Consider the following 17483-nt stretch of genomic DNA (forward strand, 5'->3'; position numbering starts at 1 on the left):
GCTCTGGTGGATGCCATTATCGTTCACAGAAAAGAGGAGTTGAGACAGAAGTGTAACTTTAGATATTTGCAAGGACAGATCTCTATAGCAACCAGAGAATACGCCCTGAAAGGGAAGACACGAGCCTAGACCTTGAAATCTCTGTTTAAGGCTTAAGATTTCATTTGATTCCTGACTTTTTCCTAATATTGAATCACCTTCGGGAATCTTTTGTTTAATCATTTTCTAAGACTGATTCAAGATGCCCTTAATCTTCCAATCATCCTCTTGTTTCCCGGGGTCCAAGGCCAGCACCGCTCCAAGCCCTGGAACTCTCACTTTCCTCGTCCAAAGCCGCTAAAGCCCAACACACGTTAACTACAGTTCCCAGCATGCTGTGCGCGCGCCTCGAGCGCGTCGCGCGTTGTGGACGGACGCCGTAGCGCGGGGAATTTCGAGCAGAAGAGCCGCGCGGCAGGCCGGTAGCTGGCGGTCTTGTCAGTTGCGACCATGGAGGCCCTGGCCGAGCCGCAGTGGCCTCCGAGTTTGGCGGTGATGAAGGTGAGTGTCTCGGGAAGGCCGGGCGCGGACGGCGCTGATGCGAGCGGGACGGCCCTGGTCGCGCGCCCCCGGCCTGGGCCCTACCCTGGGCGGCCGCGCGACGCCGGGCCTCAGTTTCCAACCCCCGAGACCGGCCGGGAACGCGCCGCGGCCCCGCGCAGCGAGCCCAAGGTGGCTGCCCTAACGAACCGGATGTTTTGGGTGTCGGTCACAACCACTGCGTGATCAGAATAAAGTCACTGTAACGCAGCGTCAACGATGGTGACCGCTCATCCTCCGAGAACTTCCTGTGTTAACAGTGACACGACGCGTGATCTGGGTGGACGTTGCATCGGATGACGTGTTTTTATAATCGTGTAGTTTAGCAGGGGTTGGATTTATCGTGGTTTTCCATTTCTCGCTGAGGTCCAGAAGTGCGCCTCCTCCTCAGTACACTGCAATCGGTTTGCTCCCTGATGTACCCTGTCTGACCTAATAACGACACATCTCTCTTTTATTTAACTTATTGTTTGAATTAATTTATTTAGGAGACAAGGTCTTACTCTGTAACCCTTGGCTGGTCTGGATGTAAACCAGACCTGGTCAGTATGTAAACCAGGCCGGCCTCAAACTCTACCTGGTCCATCAAGCAGTTCGCTCTTCCCTGGGTCTTTTTACAAAAAACGAGAACAGTACCTAAGCCCAGCACTTAGCCTTTGATTTTAAGGAATTCTTGCACACTGAATCATCTCACTTATGTAACATTTACTGGGCTGGATTTTTTTTTTTTTTTTTCTTTTCTCTTTCTTTCGTTTTGATTTTTGTTTTTTTGAGACGGGATTTTTTTCTTGTGTGTATCCCTGTTCTGGTACTTGCTCTGTAGACCAGGCAGGCCTTCCGATTGCCTGCTTCTTCGCCCCTAGTGCTAGGATTAAAGGTGTGTGCCACCCCCTCTCATCCCCTGAATGTTTTTGTTTTGTTTTGTTTTTGTTGTTTGGTTTTTGACTAAGAATCACTGGGTAGCTTTGCGCCCTGAGTACAGGCTTTCTCCTTACCTTCCTTCCTTCCTTTCTTCCTACTTACTTTTCTTAAATCCAGTGTATCTATTACAACCTGAGCATTTCCCTATGGCAGTTGTTTGTTGTTTTTGTTGTTTGAGACAGTGTGTTGTCCTGACTATCCCAAAACTAGCTCTATAGAGCAGGCTGGAACTCACAGGGATCTGACTGCCTCTGCCATCCAAGTGCTGGGATTAAAGGCATGTGCCACCATAGTCCAGCACAAGCAGGTTTTTAATAATTATATAATATTTCATATGGATGGTTAATGACAACCTTTTTGATTGGTGTTTGTTTTTGAGACAGGCTCCGTATGTAGTACAGGTGGGCTTGGAGCTTGCTACCAAAGCTGGCTTCTAGCTTTGGATCCTCCTGCTTCTGCCTTTGAAATACTTGGATTAAAAAAGTATGCGCCACTCTAGTGGTATTTGGTTGTATTTAAATTATTTATTCTAAAAAAAAAAATTATTTTGTGCATTGCGTGCTTTGCCTGCATGTATGTATGTGTACTGCAGTGCATGTCTGGTGCCTATGGAGATCAAAAGAGAATGTTGAATCCCCTGGAACCAGAGTCATGGATGGCCGTAAGCTATGTATGGGGCCAGGCATCCAACCCATCTCCTCTGAGGTGTCTCTTTAGCTTCTACAGTTTTTAAGAAATAAATTCATATGATTCAAGAAATCTCTAAGATGAAAAAGTTCTCCTTTCAGCATGTCCCTCATTGCCCAGTTCCCTGGTCTTAGTAACTATGATTTATCATTTTATTATATCTCTTCAGAATTTTCTTCATGTACGGAATATATTTTACTTTTGCTTTTGTTATTTTGAGCAGGGTCTCACTATGTAGCTCTGTCTGTCCTGAAACTAACAATGTAGACCAGGTTGGTCTTGAACTCACAAGAGATCCTCCTGCCTCTGCCTCCCAAGTGCTGGGAAGCATATCCCTGGCCAGAGCCTACATTTTTATTCATATTGTGTGTGTATGTGTGTAGCTCAGCATGATAGCCAGAGCCACTTCCATGCTAGACCAAGACTCTGCCTTTCAGCTACCTCCTCAGCTTCTCACACTTCTGTTTCTTGAGAATAAAGCAGCTCACCTGTTCTTAAACACATTAAAAGATTTTAAGTTGCAAGAATAAATCATGCTCTGTTTAGCTTGTTGTCTAAAGTTGATACTGACTGTTGCTAGCTGTTTTGAAGGCTTTCTCATTTGGCTACACTGTGGTGTATCATGGAGAAAGTTAGGCTACCAAGAGAATGGGTATTTTAGTGTTGGCTTGACTCAAGCCCAGTATTGTGCTTACCCTGGATGTTAGCTTCCTCAAAGGTTTTAATTGGCCAGTTTATTTATTTATATTTTTGTCGTGGTAAGGTCTCATTATATAGCCTGGTCTGGTTTACACTGTTACCTCAGCCTCCAAAGTGCTGGCAGTACAGGTGTGTGTGACCATACCCTGCTAGAGACTTTAATGTTTGCCTTTATTAGTCTTTGAACTGGTTGGTTTCATGTCAGCTCACAAGCTAGAGTCATCAGAGGAAGGGAGCCTCAGCTGAGGAAATGCCTCCATGAGATGTGGCTGTAAGGCATTTCCTCAGTTAGTGATCAGTGTGGGGAGGGCGTAGCCCATTGTGGGCTTCTAATCCTGGGTTCTGTAAGAAACCTCATTGAGCAAGCCATGAGGTGAGCAAGCCAGTAGGCAGTACCCCTCCATGGCGTCTGCATTAGCTCCTGCCTCCAGGTTCCAGCCCTGCTTGAGTTCTTATCCTGACTTCCCCCAGTGATGGACTATGATGTGTAAGTGAAAGCTGAATAAACCCTTTCCTTTCTGACTTGCTCTTTGGTTATGGTGTTTTTGTTGCAGCAGAAACTTTAACTAAGACAGTCTTCAACTGGTTCTTTTTTTTTTTTCTTGGCTCTTTTTTTTTTTTTTTTTTCAAGACAGGGTTTCTCTGTGTAGCCTAGACTCACTTTGTAGACCAGGCTGGCCTTGAACTCACAGAGCTCTTTTTGCCTCTGCCTTCCCGAGTGCTGGGATCAGGGTGTGCGCCACCGCACCCAACTGGTGAGGATGTGAGGATGGGGTCTGAAGAGCAGGAATGCAGGAGCCCTTTTGTGAAGGGCTAACAGTATGTGTGGCACAGGAACCTGCGCCAACTGTCCAAAGCAACTGGGATAACCTGAAGTTTGAATTGGGGAGATTTTTTTTTCTATTTGTCATGAACCTTTGTTTATCTGTAGTTAGATTTTGAATAACTATCCCATACAAATGAATGCTATGGAATTAATTTTAGGGAATAAAGGGAAAGTTGAGTGCTAAGGGTTGATTTGCTGTTGACGTCTTGCTGATACATATGTGCTTTTGCATTTCAGACAATAGATGATTTGCTGCGCTGTGGGATTTGCTTTGAGTATTTCAACATCGCAGTGATAATCCCCCAGTGCTCTCACAACTGTAAGTACATTTTATTTTGTGTTTCTAAAAGGACAAGGTAGTTTTCATTAATGTGTAAGATTCTTTCACATGTTCATTTTCATCTTTCATTCCTTTGTCTTGCACTTTTAAGGTTTATGTCATCACCTTTTCTTGAATATGGCAATTTTTTTTTTTTTTTTTTTTTTTTTTTTACAAAGTTCTTACATTTTCTACCACCTCCCCCGTGGATATTTTTGTATGCCTTTTGTAGAATTTGTAGCAGTAAAGGTTTTGGTAACAATATATGCTTATTTGCTGAGCACTTTAACATGTTAAACTTCAAGATGTTGTTTTTAGCAGGATGATAGATAAATGGTTCAACCACTTGGTGTGGAATTTAAAATTTTAAACGTCAAAATAATAGGAATGCAGATGCTTTTCAACATGGGATTATATCCCAGTAAACTTGCCAGGAGTTGAAAATACTGTTAATTTGTCAATACACCTAGCCTATTTCCTATTGTAGCACAGTACAGGAAGAATGTGCTTACCCTCTTGACCGATGTGGCGATGGGCAACTGTGCCTACTACCTCTACCTAGCATTTCAAAAGTGTACTGCATATTGCTAGTGGAAGGTTATGGCGGAGAACAGGACAGGGAGAATTACAGGGTGAAATATAGTTTCTATTGAGGGAATACTGTTTTTCTATTCTGGTATAGTTGCAAAATTGTCAGTCAAACCATCATAACTCAAGGGCCATCTGTATTCCCTCAGAATTCTCTCACTGAAGATTACTACAGATTGTGTTATCACTTAGCAGCTGTGTGATACTGAAAAGAATTGTGCAGTGGAATTGCTTATCTTCTTTATGAGATATTTTTTAAATGCTTATTGTATAAACCTTTCATTGTTTATTTGCTTGGTGATGGGACTTCACCATGCCCTCTACACGCTCAGGCAAGTCTCTGCTACTCTCCTAGGAGTATTTGAATAGCTTAAGGTTGTAGAGGTTAGTGAACCTGTCATTTAGTTTATTGAATGTTTAGATTTATGATCTTTTTTTGTCCTCTGTTTTCAAGTTGATTTGTCTTGGAAAGTTAAAAATCAATTCAGTTCGGCTTAAAGATGTTTTTTTTTTTTTTTTGGAGAACTTTGACAAAAAGTTCTGTGAAGTCATAATAAGATGATGGCAAGTATCTGCTTTGCAGATACACCCACACTTAGCTCTGAGTGCCACTTACCAAGTAGATGAGTTTGTAATTACTATCCAACATTTCTCTAAATATTGAAGTCTGTTGAGAAATTTTTACATCAGAAGAGAAGTAAAACTGTGAAACTAAATTAAAAGCAGTAACCATTCCTATAGGTACCTGAGATCAGTAGCCATATTTAGGAGTTTGTGAGTTTAAAAAATATTGCTTGCGAGACTTCTTACTGTGTGTCTTAATTATTTTTCTCTTGCTGTGCTAAGACACCATGACCAACACAACTTAGAGAAGAGAGAGTTTATTTGGGGGTTATAGTTTTCAGAGGGTTAGAGTCCCTAACAATCATGGTGGGAAGCATGTCAACAGGCAGGTAGGCAGACATGGTGCTGGAGCAGTAGTTGAGAGGTCACATCTAGAGATTCAACCATGAGTCAGAGAGAGCTAACTGGAAATGGCATGAGTCTTTTGACACCTCAAAGTCCACCTCTGTGACACACCTTCTCCAATAAAGTCACACCTTCTTATCCTTCTCAAGCAATTCCACCAAATGATAACTAAGTGTTCAAATATATGAGTCATTGAGGCCATTCTTATTCAGAGCACCATATTCCACTCTCTGGATCCCGTAGGTTTGTGGCCATATAATAATGGAAAATGCATTTAGTCTAGCTCCAAAAGTCCTCATAGTTTTTCACAGTCTCAACACAGTTTAAAAGTTCAAAGTCTCATGGGCTACATCTGTGCAGGCATTCTAGGTTATCTCCATGCATGGTCCTTGGTTGGAGTATCAGATAGCTAGGATCAGATGGAAGGGGAGGAAGACCTCCCATATCAATGGACTTGGGGAGGGGCATGGGAGGAAAAGGAGGAGGGAGGGTGAGATTTGGAGGGGCTGAAGAACGGGGCTACAGCTGGGATACAAAGTGAATAAATTGTAATAAATTAAAAAAAAAGTTCAAAGTCTCTTGAAATTCAAGGCAGTATTTTAATTGTTACCACCTGTAAACTCAAAATCAAAAAGCAAATTACGTAATTCCAACATATAGTGGCATAGAATCTATCTTACCGTGAAGGCAAAGGGGCATAGTGAGGAAATGCGGGACTAACGCAAGACTGAAACCCTGGACAAACTCTGGATTCACAGCTCCATGTCTTCCGTCAGAGGATTTAGATGGTTCTTCCTTGCAGCTTGGCTTGCTGCAGCACTTTTTGCTCTTGGGCTAGTTCCACTCCTGTGTACAGCTCTGCTGAGCAGATATTCATGGCTCTGGTGCCTCTACCATTGTGGGGTCTACAAGACAACCGGGGCTCACTTTTTACAGCTTCATGCAGTAGCCTTTCAGGACCTTCAAGCTGGGACTCCCCTGTCGCATGCCTGGTCTCAGTGGCTTTCTTCAGCCCTGGAGGAAGATTCCACAACCACTTGTGGACCCTCATGACTTGAATGCAAGAATCACGTGGTCAACTCCCAAGTTTTCCTGCCCTCTCAGGATAGAGCCTGGCCCCTGCTTTGAATTATTTTTGTAGAAGCTTTGCATTATATTTGTTTTTAGCAGCAGAAAATTACTCAGGCATTTCCTTTTTACAAGTGTGGTAGCATGGCTGAATGTGGTCTTGCCCTGAGTGCTCCCTTTCCATTATTCCATTGTGTAACTGGTCTTTCTTCAATTTTCTCATCTCTTTCAGCATAGGCCTTGGCTCTGACATTAAATTTTCTGTTCTTTTTCTTCTTAAGCTACATTTTATATTTTTGCCCCACTTGCTTTTTTTCATCATGACCTGCATAAGAGTGGTTTCGAAGAGAACTACTTGACAGATATCTATTCTACCTAGTGTAAGGGTCCGAGAATTGCTGCATAAAGACCCCAGACTCAGATAGTATGTGAAAGCAAAGAGCGTTTATTCTGCAGAAAACCAACATGCAGGGGTGTACCAATCAGGCGACCATGAAGTGAACTCGCCTGCTCTTTTAAAGGCTTTTAGGGGAATTTCAACTGTGGCTATGTGACTTTGATTGGGATTGCCCAGTGCCCATGGAGGAATGTACTTGGACAATTTTGACTGCTCCTCACTTTGGGGAGAGAGGATTACCTTACAGGGACTTTTCTTTGTTTGATGGACTTAATTTTTGGCTAGATATTGGACAGTCGCTGATTGATTGCCAGTCTCCTGTGTTCTCTAGGAACTTGTCAAGCAGGAAAGGGGGAAGGGTGGCAAGAACTTTGGCCAGGCTTTGGGCCCAGTCTCAAAAAGGAGTTAGTTAGGTTCTCTCACTAAGAAAATGATCCATTATTTTCAGTATTGCCTCAGGCAAATTTTTAGGACAAGTGTGGAAAGTAGCCACATTCTTTGCCAAAATTTCACAAGAAGCGGTCTCAATTCCAATTACTAATATCATTCCCCTCTGAAACCTTTTGAGCTGGGCCTCTGTAGTTCCCATTGCTCTCAGCACTAATATCTTCCACACCCTTTAAACCCCCATGGCTCATCACTTCAACTACTTTCCTAGTCCAGAGTCCCAAAGCCTTTGGGAAAGGAAAGGACTGATCAAGACGTGGCAGAGCAATATTCCACTCCTGATACCCACCTTCAGATCTGCCTAGCAACTGTCAGTCACACTTCAGATGTTGTGTTTGGTACTGGCTCCCACAGGGTTCTTTTCTGGCTTCTGAGGTGCTCTCTGCTTGTGGTCTGTCCTCCCTGTGTTGTTGCCTGTCTAGATTTTTTGGGGAGGGTTAGCAGTTTAGCTTATGACCTTGCTTTTCTGGTGGATATAAGGAGAATTACTGGGTTTTCAGGTTGCTCAGCAACCAAATGGCCACTTCTAGCTTTTTTTTCAATGCCCAGAAGAACTAAACCTGTTGTCTGTCTTGTACTGGCCATAATATGTCCCTTCCTTTTCTCTCTTGGGGTACGGTTGTTGCAGCTGGAAATACTTCTTTCTGAAGAGTTGCACGGTCAAAATCATACTATTTTTGCTTCCTCAACTAAATGGATTTGGTTTTAGCAAAGCTCCTTAATTCAGCTGAATATTGGCTTTGTGTAAAGGAGCAGTGAGCAAGGTGTGGTCTATTATACCAGATAGTTTTCATTTTATGTTGCCTTGGGTATGAAAAATTTAGTAGATGCTTATTTCTTGCTTGAGTTGTAATGTAGCTGCCTTGCACTGCGTTAGCTCCTTTGAGGTTAAAAAAAAATTAGTCTTGTGTGTTATTTTGGCACCTGTCACCCAAGTGCTTGTTGAGCATGGTGGTGGACAACACAGTGTCAGGGTATAGAAATCTTCATTTGATGGCTGGGGTATGTGTTGTGTCTGTATATCCCATTTCCGAGATTCTGTTTACAAGAGGGAAACACTAGATATCTGGTATCTGGCATTTGTATAAAATAAGCGTGGGCTTCTATGTGTTTCTGTGGTTCACAAAGAGGGGGTGGTATGTGTTCATAGAGTTATGAGAGCTTAGAAAGTCATTGTTCCAGAGGCCTTGTCTTAACAGCACTTTTTAGTTATACGTATAAGTACTTGTGCAGCAAGAAGGCAGTAGAAACAAGGTTATACAGAAATGATGATGGAAGTACTTTAGTCTTAAGCCACAATTGTGTTAAAAGTCAGATTTGTGCATTACTCAATAGTTTCAATTTCCTATGTGACATCTTGTGTCTTTTTGCAGATTGTTCTCTCTGCATAAGAAAATTTTTGTCCTATAAAACTCAGTGTCCAACTTGTTGTGTGGTAAGTTTTTATTTATTTTGTTTTATTGTTTTTAATTTTGTTGTTGATTACAGCATTTTTTTTCTGTGTCCACAAAAATTCATGGGATGATATGTGGTCACTGAAGTAAACCATTTGAACATTTCCAGGAAAGATTTTTTAAGTATACATAAGACACTTGGGTTTTGTTCCACTTCCCATCAGGATTTTTGATACCCTAAATGTATTTTAGGAAGTATAAGGCTCTAATAATAGTCTTTGACTCCTATAATTTATGTTTTTATGGCTCCTAACTTTAAATTATAGTTTCTCACTTTGGATGCAAATTTTTGTAGGAAGCAAGAGATTCATAGCAACTGGGCTCATCCAGCCCTCCCTGGTGTCTTACCATTCTCTCAGACCAGCCCTTCAGAACAAACATCAACAAGTATGCTGTCCATCTCTGAGACTTTTTCTTGAGTGTGAAAACAGGTAGAGAGGGAGATAGGACAGGAAATTAACCCTGCATCTGAATAAAGAAAGAGGCATAGATCTCTTGAAAAGAATGCTGTGGGGAGCTGGAGTTCATGACCACTCTGGCCAACACAGTATATCAGGATGTCACTGAACTTGTGTAAACTTGGAGGTGTTGACCACTGTTTGCTGGACTTAGCACCAATGTATTCCAGACAACATTTGTGCTGCAGTACTGGGTGTTTCCCTTATATTTTTGAATTTCTTATTTTTAACTCTCTTTGAACACTTCATGCCTCTTCCAGTGTTTTTACTGAGAAGAGCTTCTCTCTTCTGTTTCTAAGTAATTTGGGGAAAGCTAGAGTTATGGCATTTTGAAGAAAAATTCTTGCTCATATTGAGTTTTGTCTTAGTTGGTGCAAAGTAAACAGCAGATAGTTTTAACATGCTTTTGAGAGCTGTTAGCAGGTCCTGATTCACTGGTTAAAGTTCTGTGTTACTATGAGATGAATTCACTTTATTTTGAGGTTTTCCTGGAAGACTAGTGGGACAGAGAGCCTCAGGAGGACAGGTCAGGCATTTTCAAACACAAGATTGTGACAAGTTAATTACTGTTCTTGACCTTTTCCATCTGTTGTTTTTCTTTTCTAGGCAGTAACAGAGCCAGACCTGAGAAATAATCGCCTTTTAGATGAACTGGTAAAAAGCATGAATTTTGCACGGTATGATTCACTTTTGTGATTAACCTCTAACTGCCTTTGTTCTTTATGTGTACCTCCTCCCCGTGCCCTATTCAGTTAGGGAGTTCAGGGTTATATACTAGAGCGGAAGAAGGAAGTCCATGATAGCCACTGCACACATGAAGAAGTTCTAATATGTAGTCATAAGATTTTCTCTTAACAGAAACTTTCCTCTTTTGAGGAATTAAGAGTAAAGTATAGATATATTGGCGCTTGGTTTATAGTTAGCGTTGTATTGCTGCTGGGTGTTAGCATCCTAGGCTTTTTAATGGACAGAGCTAGAGAATATATGTGTCTATACAGTTGTATATGCTAATCCTTTTGTATATGCATATTTGTAATTGTTTCTCTTTGTTATGTTTTAACCTATTCTTAACTACATTTACTAAGCATGTGCAATATGGTTTATTGTGTGAGACATACAACTGCTTGTTTGTAAAGTTCTTATATATAGCTTTGCTCTTTAGCTGTCAAATGCATGAATGTGTGAATATGAGTTTGGTTACCCAAAGGGATATAAAAAGGCGTTTTACTAAACATATCTTGCATTGTTTTAATCATGTTATTAGTTTATATGTCCATATATAGGACTTCTTCACTTGTTGGAACATTCTTGAAGATACCTTACCTTGCCTCTAAAAATGTCTTCAGACTTCTTTTAGAATTGCACATTTATTCAGAGGTTTGTAGCATAAAGGTGATCATATTCAGTACTCTGAAGTTTTCTAATGTGTCATTCCAGTAATTGACTGGTTAGTTATTTTCTTTGTGAGGCCACATAAGGATGGTATCCTTTTCTAGACTAAGAAACTATGTGTTTTTCTAATTCTTTTATTGAAGTTGTTGCTTTCTTACTGTAAAGTCTCTTGTGTATTAGAGGTTTTTTTTAAGGTATGTGTGGATGTGATATATAGCAAGTAACATACTTTTTAATGTGGGCATATACACATGTATATGGACACACTTGTGTGTGTGAGTGAGGGGGTGAAAGCCAGAGATTCGTATTGACTTTCTTTGATTATTCCTCACATTTTGGGGGAATGTTTCTCATTGAGAAATTTTAGGTTTGTGTAGGCTGACTAGATAATAAGCTTCAAGGTCTGCCTGTCTCTGCCTGGTCTGTCCTAGGGCTACAAGTGTACACTGACAGCCCCAGATTTCTCTGGGGTCCTGGGACTTGAGCTTAGGTCCTCTTGCTTCCAACGTCACTTAATGACGTGAGTCATCTCTCTGACTTTTTTTTGTTGTTCGCTTTTGCTTTTTAAGATTTGTTTTTATGTGTCCGTGTGTTTTTGAAGGTCCCTGATGGATTTGTCATTCTCCTTCTGCTTCCCTTCTTGATATTACCATTCTTAGCATCATCCTTGAGATGCTGTTTCTTGGATACTCATCATGTGCTATGCTGGGGTACTTCATCTACAAAATTAGTAGGGAAGAAATAGAAGATAATCAGTATCGTTACTTGTTTGAACCTGGTCTAAAACTGATGAGGAAAGAAGTTTAATCTTATGACTAAAATGTAAGATATTTATATTGCTTTTTGATTTTATTTGTCTTTCTCATTTGTCATTACCATTTTATATGCCATTCGGTTAAAAATTTAATATTTAAAAATTCAATATTCTAAATTGAATAACAAGATATGAGAAATAATTGAAGATGTTTCCGATATAAGGATGACATAGTTCTTTTTAACATTTTCTTTTGACCTTTGATATTTATTTTCAGAGAGCACACATTTTCTTGGCTCATTTTAATTTAAAATAATGTTCTTAGCCAGGTGTGGTGGCTTACCTTCATCCTAGCATCTGGGGAGCCAAGGCTAGAGGATCAGGAGTTTGAGGCTAGCTTTGGTTATGTAATAAGACCCAGTGTTTAAAAAAAAAAAAAAAGAAAGAAAGAAATTCTTTATCTACTGTGTTGAACATAAGCTTAGTTAGATTTTTTTTTTTTTAATGTTTTGTAAGGAGAATATCATTTCTGCCCTAAGTGGTGAAGTATTACTTATTTTTAATAGAGGCCAGTCTCATCTATGGCATTGGTTTTATAAATTATTTGGGAGTTTGGAATTTTCTTCTAGTACTCCAAATGTAAGAATATACATATTTTAGTCCCACTCCTCCCCAAGGCTGTCGATGGCTCTTAGGGGATAAGGAGTCATTTTCTTCAGTGATGTAGCCATTGATAAGCTGTCCGTGCAACAGTAAGTAACTCCAGACCTACACTCATGCAAGAAGCCCTAAATATAGTAGGTCAAGGAACGTGAAAGTAGGATGTTAGGACCAGGGTTTCTTGGGAAGAAGAAGGGTTCAGAGGAGATGGAGGGAATTATGGAGGGTAAGGAAGGTAAATACGATCAAAGTACATCTATACATGAGTGAAATTATCAAAGAATTAACAAAAACATTTAATTAAACATTTTAGATAACAATTATAGCAGATAATACTCTTAGCTTCTCACAAATAGGATGTCAGTTCCCCTGTGGTTGTGCTGTCATTTAGAGCATGCTGGCTCTCCATTCAGGTGGCACTGAGCTCCTATTTCTCTAGTTATGATTACAGTTTGAGATTTACTCTTGAGCCCTGTCTTCATCTGAAAAGGTAAATGGTACTGTTGATAGGATTGTAGATGAGAGTTATATAAAGGTTTTTGGAATAGTACTTGGTACAAAGGAATCCAAAACCAGCTTCCTATTACTGTTGTACATTTCCGCCTTCCACATTGATGCTTTGTGGTGCTATTAAGAATGTGCTATAGGGGCTCAAGAGAAGGCTCAGAGGGTAGGAGCACTTGCTGTTTTGTCAGAAGAACTGGGATTTGATTCGTAGCACCCATATGGTGGCTCACAAAGGTCTCTAACTCCATTACCGGGGAACTCTGCTCTCTTTTAGCCTTTGTAGGCACTGCATGCACCTGTTACACAGACACATGCAGGTAAAACACACAGACACATAAAATAGAGAAAAGAAAAAAAGAATGTGCTTTAGTAGCCTCTGCCTACTTCATCAGATGTTTTTAAACTGCATGTTTTAGATCAGAGCAGACATTTTCGGGGACTTCAGTGGTATAGCTATATTCATTATACGATCTTAATGACTTCCCATGCACCTAGAGACATACTGTAAGTCTTGATTCTTGGCCACATTCTAAAGAAATGAGGTTACTTGTGTAGTTAACAAGTTGGCAAGCTTTTTCTATATGAGTCAGAGTAAGAAGCCATGTGCTGGGCAGTTCGGGGGCTCTGTCAGCTGTCTGAGATCTAATCTGTATGCTTTCCTAGATGACTTGGAACAAACCAGTAGAATTTCCTGGGTCTTTATTTACCTCTCTGTACAATGAGATGTTGATTCTTCTCTGACAATCTTTCCAGATCCAAAAGTCCATAATCTGACAACAAGATCCCAGAGTGCCTGTGATGAGTGCAGTTAGGTTCTGCAGTGCCAGGTCACTGTAATAAGAAGTCATAAGGGAAATTAAGAAAAGTAGCCAGTTCCATATAAATGTAAACATCAGTTTGGAAATGAGCATTTTTGTCCAATTTATTTTAGGTTGTATGAATTTTAAAACGTTTCTGGGCTCTAGATGTCCTCTTTTTTTCATGTTTTCCAATTCTTCAGACAGGCCTTTCTTCTAGTTCCTTTCTTCATGTTCCTGTCAACAGCTTATCTCACATTTATCCTTGAGCCTCTTCAAAGAGCGTCTAAGGCTCAACATGCGCGAAGGAGACCGCTAGTGCTCTTCTCTGTCCCGTACCTGCCCTGACAGTTGCTCTGTCTCTGAACAGCAGCACCAGTATGTGTGCGTGTGTATGAATTGTGTGCTTGTTCATGTGTGTATTTGTGAGTGGGTTGGACGTGTGTGCCATGGTATGTGAATGGAGGTCAGAGGACAGCCTTCACTTAATCATTGTTGGTTTTCTACCTTGCTTGAGACAGGGTCTCTGTGGCCCTGCATAAGCAGCCTAGCTGGCCCTTGAGCTTTTGGAATTTGCCGTGGTCTGCATTTCATCTCTCAGATGGGGCACTCTGGGATTGAAGATGCTTATTCTTCTACATCTGGCTTTTACATGAGTTCTGAGGGCCCAAACTCAGGTTGTGAGGCTTGTATGGCAAGCACTTTTACAAAACAACTCTCTCCTCAGCCCCTCAATGGAACTATCCTTTTAATTACTCTAGCTAAAGACCTTGGTTTTTCCTTTTCCAGCACTAATCACTTCCCAAGCCCTTGCACTTCCCCTCCCCCTCAAATTTCCAGTTGCACAGTCAACTCTGAAATCTTTTCAAAAACTAGAGAGTAGAGTGACCCTTTTGGCTTTCCCATTTCATCCATTTTTTTTTTTTTTGTTTCTCAGATTCTTTCATTTCCACTCACAAGTTTTCAAACTGCTCAGCTATTCTCCCAACCTTTTTGAGACACAATATAGGAAGAAGGAAAGGAAGGAAGAAGGGAGGAAGAGGAGGACAAATATAGAAAATCCTCTCTGGGAGTATAGGGAGGGAGAACCCAGTGGCAGAAGCTACAATAAACTTTTTTTTCTGATGTCCTGAAACATAATATTTATCTCTTCTTCTGTTGTTTTCCCTATGGCATTAGACACCAGAGTCCCATTCTGTCAAGCCCTATGTCTGAGTGCCACTGGAAAATGGACATTTGGTTACTTTATTGGGTTCTTTTTTTCTATCACCTTTCTTCACCCTAATTCCTTCCAATCTTTCAACACTAGGTAGGAGAGAAAGAAGGATAGAGGGGAAAGGGGGCATAGATATCATCAGACTACTTCCTGCCGAATAGGAGTGTTGAGTTCTTTGGGTCAGAATTGATCTTTGCTGAAAAGATACTGAATTTCTTCTGCTTGTCTCTTTGTACATGACCTCTTGACGAACTCCAACAAACTGTAGCAACTGCAGCGGCAGGGGGAGCAGCAGCTGCATCACCTTTTAGGGCTCTGGCATTTATATACCATCTGAAGAGTCAGCAGAATTCCAAGTGTAAATTAGTTTCACTTGGCAAAATCCTGCCCCTCCTAGAGCACCAGACAAATCATAGTTTTGTCCATAGCTGCTGTGGACAATCTGAAGCAGCCCCATATCCCACAACATGTATTAAAACAAAAACATTCACATAACATTTCTGTGTTTTTAAAGAAATCAAAATTCTCACTATAGATGGTAGTAACTAAAGTGATTCTGTTAAAGCAAAAGTCAGGTCATGTGTAAAGCCATTTAGTGGCAGTTCCTTGTGTGAGGCAGTTTTACCTCAATATTATTATTGGTATAATAAAGTGGCCAAGAAGCATACCATATAAAGAGAAATGATGACTTTTCTGGAGTTTCCATACCACAGGACCATAGGAAGCCCTGTGCACTTACGCCTTTAGTGAGGATGGCACATTTTAATAAAAGTATGTTTTGGAACAAATGCTTGTATTCCAGATGAGGGACAGAGATGACAAGAAATGGGCCCACTGTCCTGTGTTACGACATGTTCCAGTGGCCTGAGACCTGCCTCTTAAATTAGATACAAAGCAACCCTTAAACCAATGCCATTTAACACTCAAGTCTTCAGGGAGTATTTAACATTCAAACTGTTATGTTTTCTGTCTCACTGGAGCAGGTGCCCAAGTCCTTTGTTATTGAGACCTCTGGTTGCTCTGCCATTTTGCTAACTCTCAGACTTCATGTTTGCCCTTTATTAAGTTCCAGGCCTTCTTGTTTGTCTGCTATGTTAATTGCTTCTGACTCCAGATATTGTGCTTGCTATTCTTTACAGGTGAACCAGTATCTTCCCAGGAGGCCGCCTGGTTTAGACTTACTTTCTCTGAACTCTGTTCTCTCTTAAGTTAGCTTCTCAGTGAGGCTTTCTGACCAGTTATTAAGAATACTTACCTCATTGTTGTTTATTATTAATATTTATTATTGGTTTATCTTTTAGTTAAACAGTAGTTATTCCTAACCCAGCTGTATACCCAAATCACCACACAGAAACTAGGATTTATTTCATTAACCTAGAGCACAATGCTGGGCAATGGTTATTCTCTCCTAAACTTCCAAGCCCACATAGTTTCCTCCCATTCTTATTTCACCCATTATACTTACTTTTAGTCATATATTAGGTTCAGTTCATCTCTCCTCATGGTTCCAAGTCCTCTCCTTCCACTCTCTTCTCCCTGACTCCTCCCACTCACTTCTTTTTTCTCCCCTCCAGACCAGAATGTCCCACCCTATTCTCCCCATTGCTCAGCATTGGCTGGTTGTTTTATTGAAATTACAGAGAACAAATGGTGACATGTTTACACATACTTGGGACAGGTGATGCTTAGAATAAACATCACAGTGCACTGTCCAGACTGAAACCAGATAGTGGGGTAGAGAAATCAGCATTTGAATGTAACAAGGGTAAAGTGTATATTTCCACAAGAACATTATATCAACATCTCATCAACATCTTATACTTGGCTGTGTTTTATTTTATTTTATTTTATTTTATTTTTTTATTTTTATTTTTTTTGTTTTTTTTCTGGTGTGGTGCTGGCACCCTGAGCCCTCCACGTGCTAGAGATTCTCAAGCTGTTTTCTTGGCTCTTTGGCCCCATTGTATCAGCACTTTTCACATAGATTGTATAAACCTGCTTTTTTCCTTTATTGTGTAACTTTCAATGAGTACAGGCTTTGCTTTTCTATTGTACTTCTATGGCAAGAGTAGATGGTACTAGAATAAGTTAATTGGTTTTAATTTTAGCTCTGAGAATAAATTTATTGTGGTCTTGCTGCTGCTGTCTGCCATAGTCTTTATTGGCATGTCTTGAAATAAAAGAGCCAATTGGAATTAAATTCACCTGACTTGTGGAGTAAAGGCAAAAAATTATCACTAGTATGTTGAAAGGATCAGTGGCATATCATCTGTGCTGTGTTCTTTGTCATTATGAGAGGAGAGCCTTTCTCAGAATCTTCTTTGTACTAAATTCAGAGACTGGAAGGAAAAGAGAGTACTAAAGATGATTTTTTAAAATTTTGTTTTCTCCTTAAGACCAAGATCCTTAGGTGTTACTTTTAATCTTCTACCTGCTTTTTCCTGCATTTACCTTCTTTTTTTTTCTTCCCTCTTTCTTTTTCCTATCTCCCTCCTCTTGCTTAATCTCCCTCCTTTCTCTTTTTTTCTTGAGTTTTGTTAGACATAACATCACTATGTAACTGAAATTGGGCTTGAATTAGAATCTTCTGCTTCAGCCTTCTGAATGTTTGAGATTACATGCCTGTGCTGCTACCCTTAGCTTAGTTTCCTTTATTTTCATATACGTGTGTGTGTATAGATATCTATATCTATATCTATATCTATCTATCTATCTATCTATCTATCTATCTATCTATCTATCTAT

The 17483-nt window shown here is 40.4% G+C and overlaps 1 protein-coding gene across 4 annotated transcripts in view; it reads left to right on the forward strand.

The window, feature by feature from the left end:
* The first annotated feature begins 440 nt into the window (after window positions 1-440).
* Window positions 441-17483, forward strand: part of Rad18 (RAD18 E3 ubiquitin protein ligase) — a 96522-nt gene continuing 79479 nt past the window's right edge. For all 4 annotated transcript variants that reach the window (XM_055628527.1, XM_055628528.1, XM_055628529.1 and 1 more), the window contains exons 1-4: window positions 441-540; window positions 3950-4031; window positions 8874-8935; window positions 10019-10089. In XM_055628527.1, coding sequence (XP_055484502.1) covers window positions 490-540; window positions 3950-4031; window positions 8874-8935; window positions 10019-10089 — 266 coding nt within the window. In that variant the 5' untranslated portion in view covers window positions 441-489. The remainder of the gene's footprint in view (window positions 541-3949; window positions 4032-8873; window positions 8936-10018; window positions 10090-17483) is intronic.

Source organism: Psammomys obesus, unplaced genomic scaffold, assembly GCF_907164565.1.
Source record: "Psammomys obesus unplaced genomic scaffold, mPsaObe1.curated_primary_1811, whole genome shotgun sequence".
NCBI classification, from domain to species: domain Eukaryota; kingdom Metazoa; phylum Chordata; class Mammalia; order Rodentia; family Muridae; genus Psammomys; species Psammomys obesus.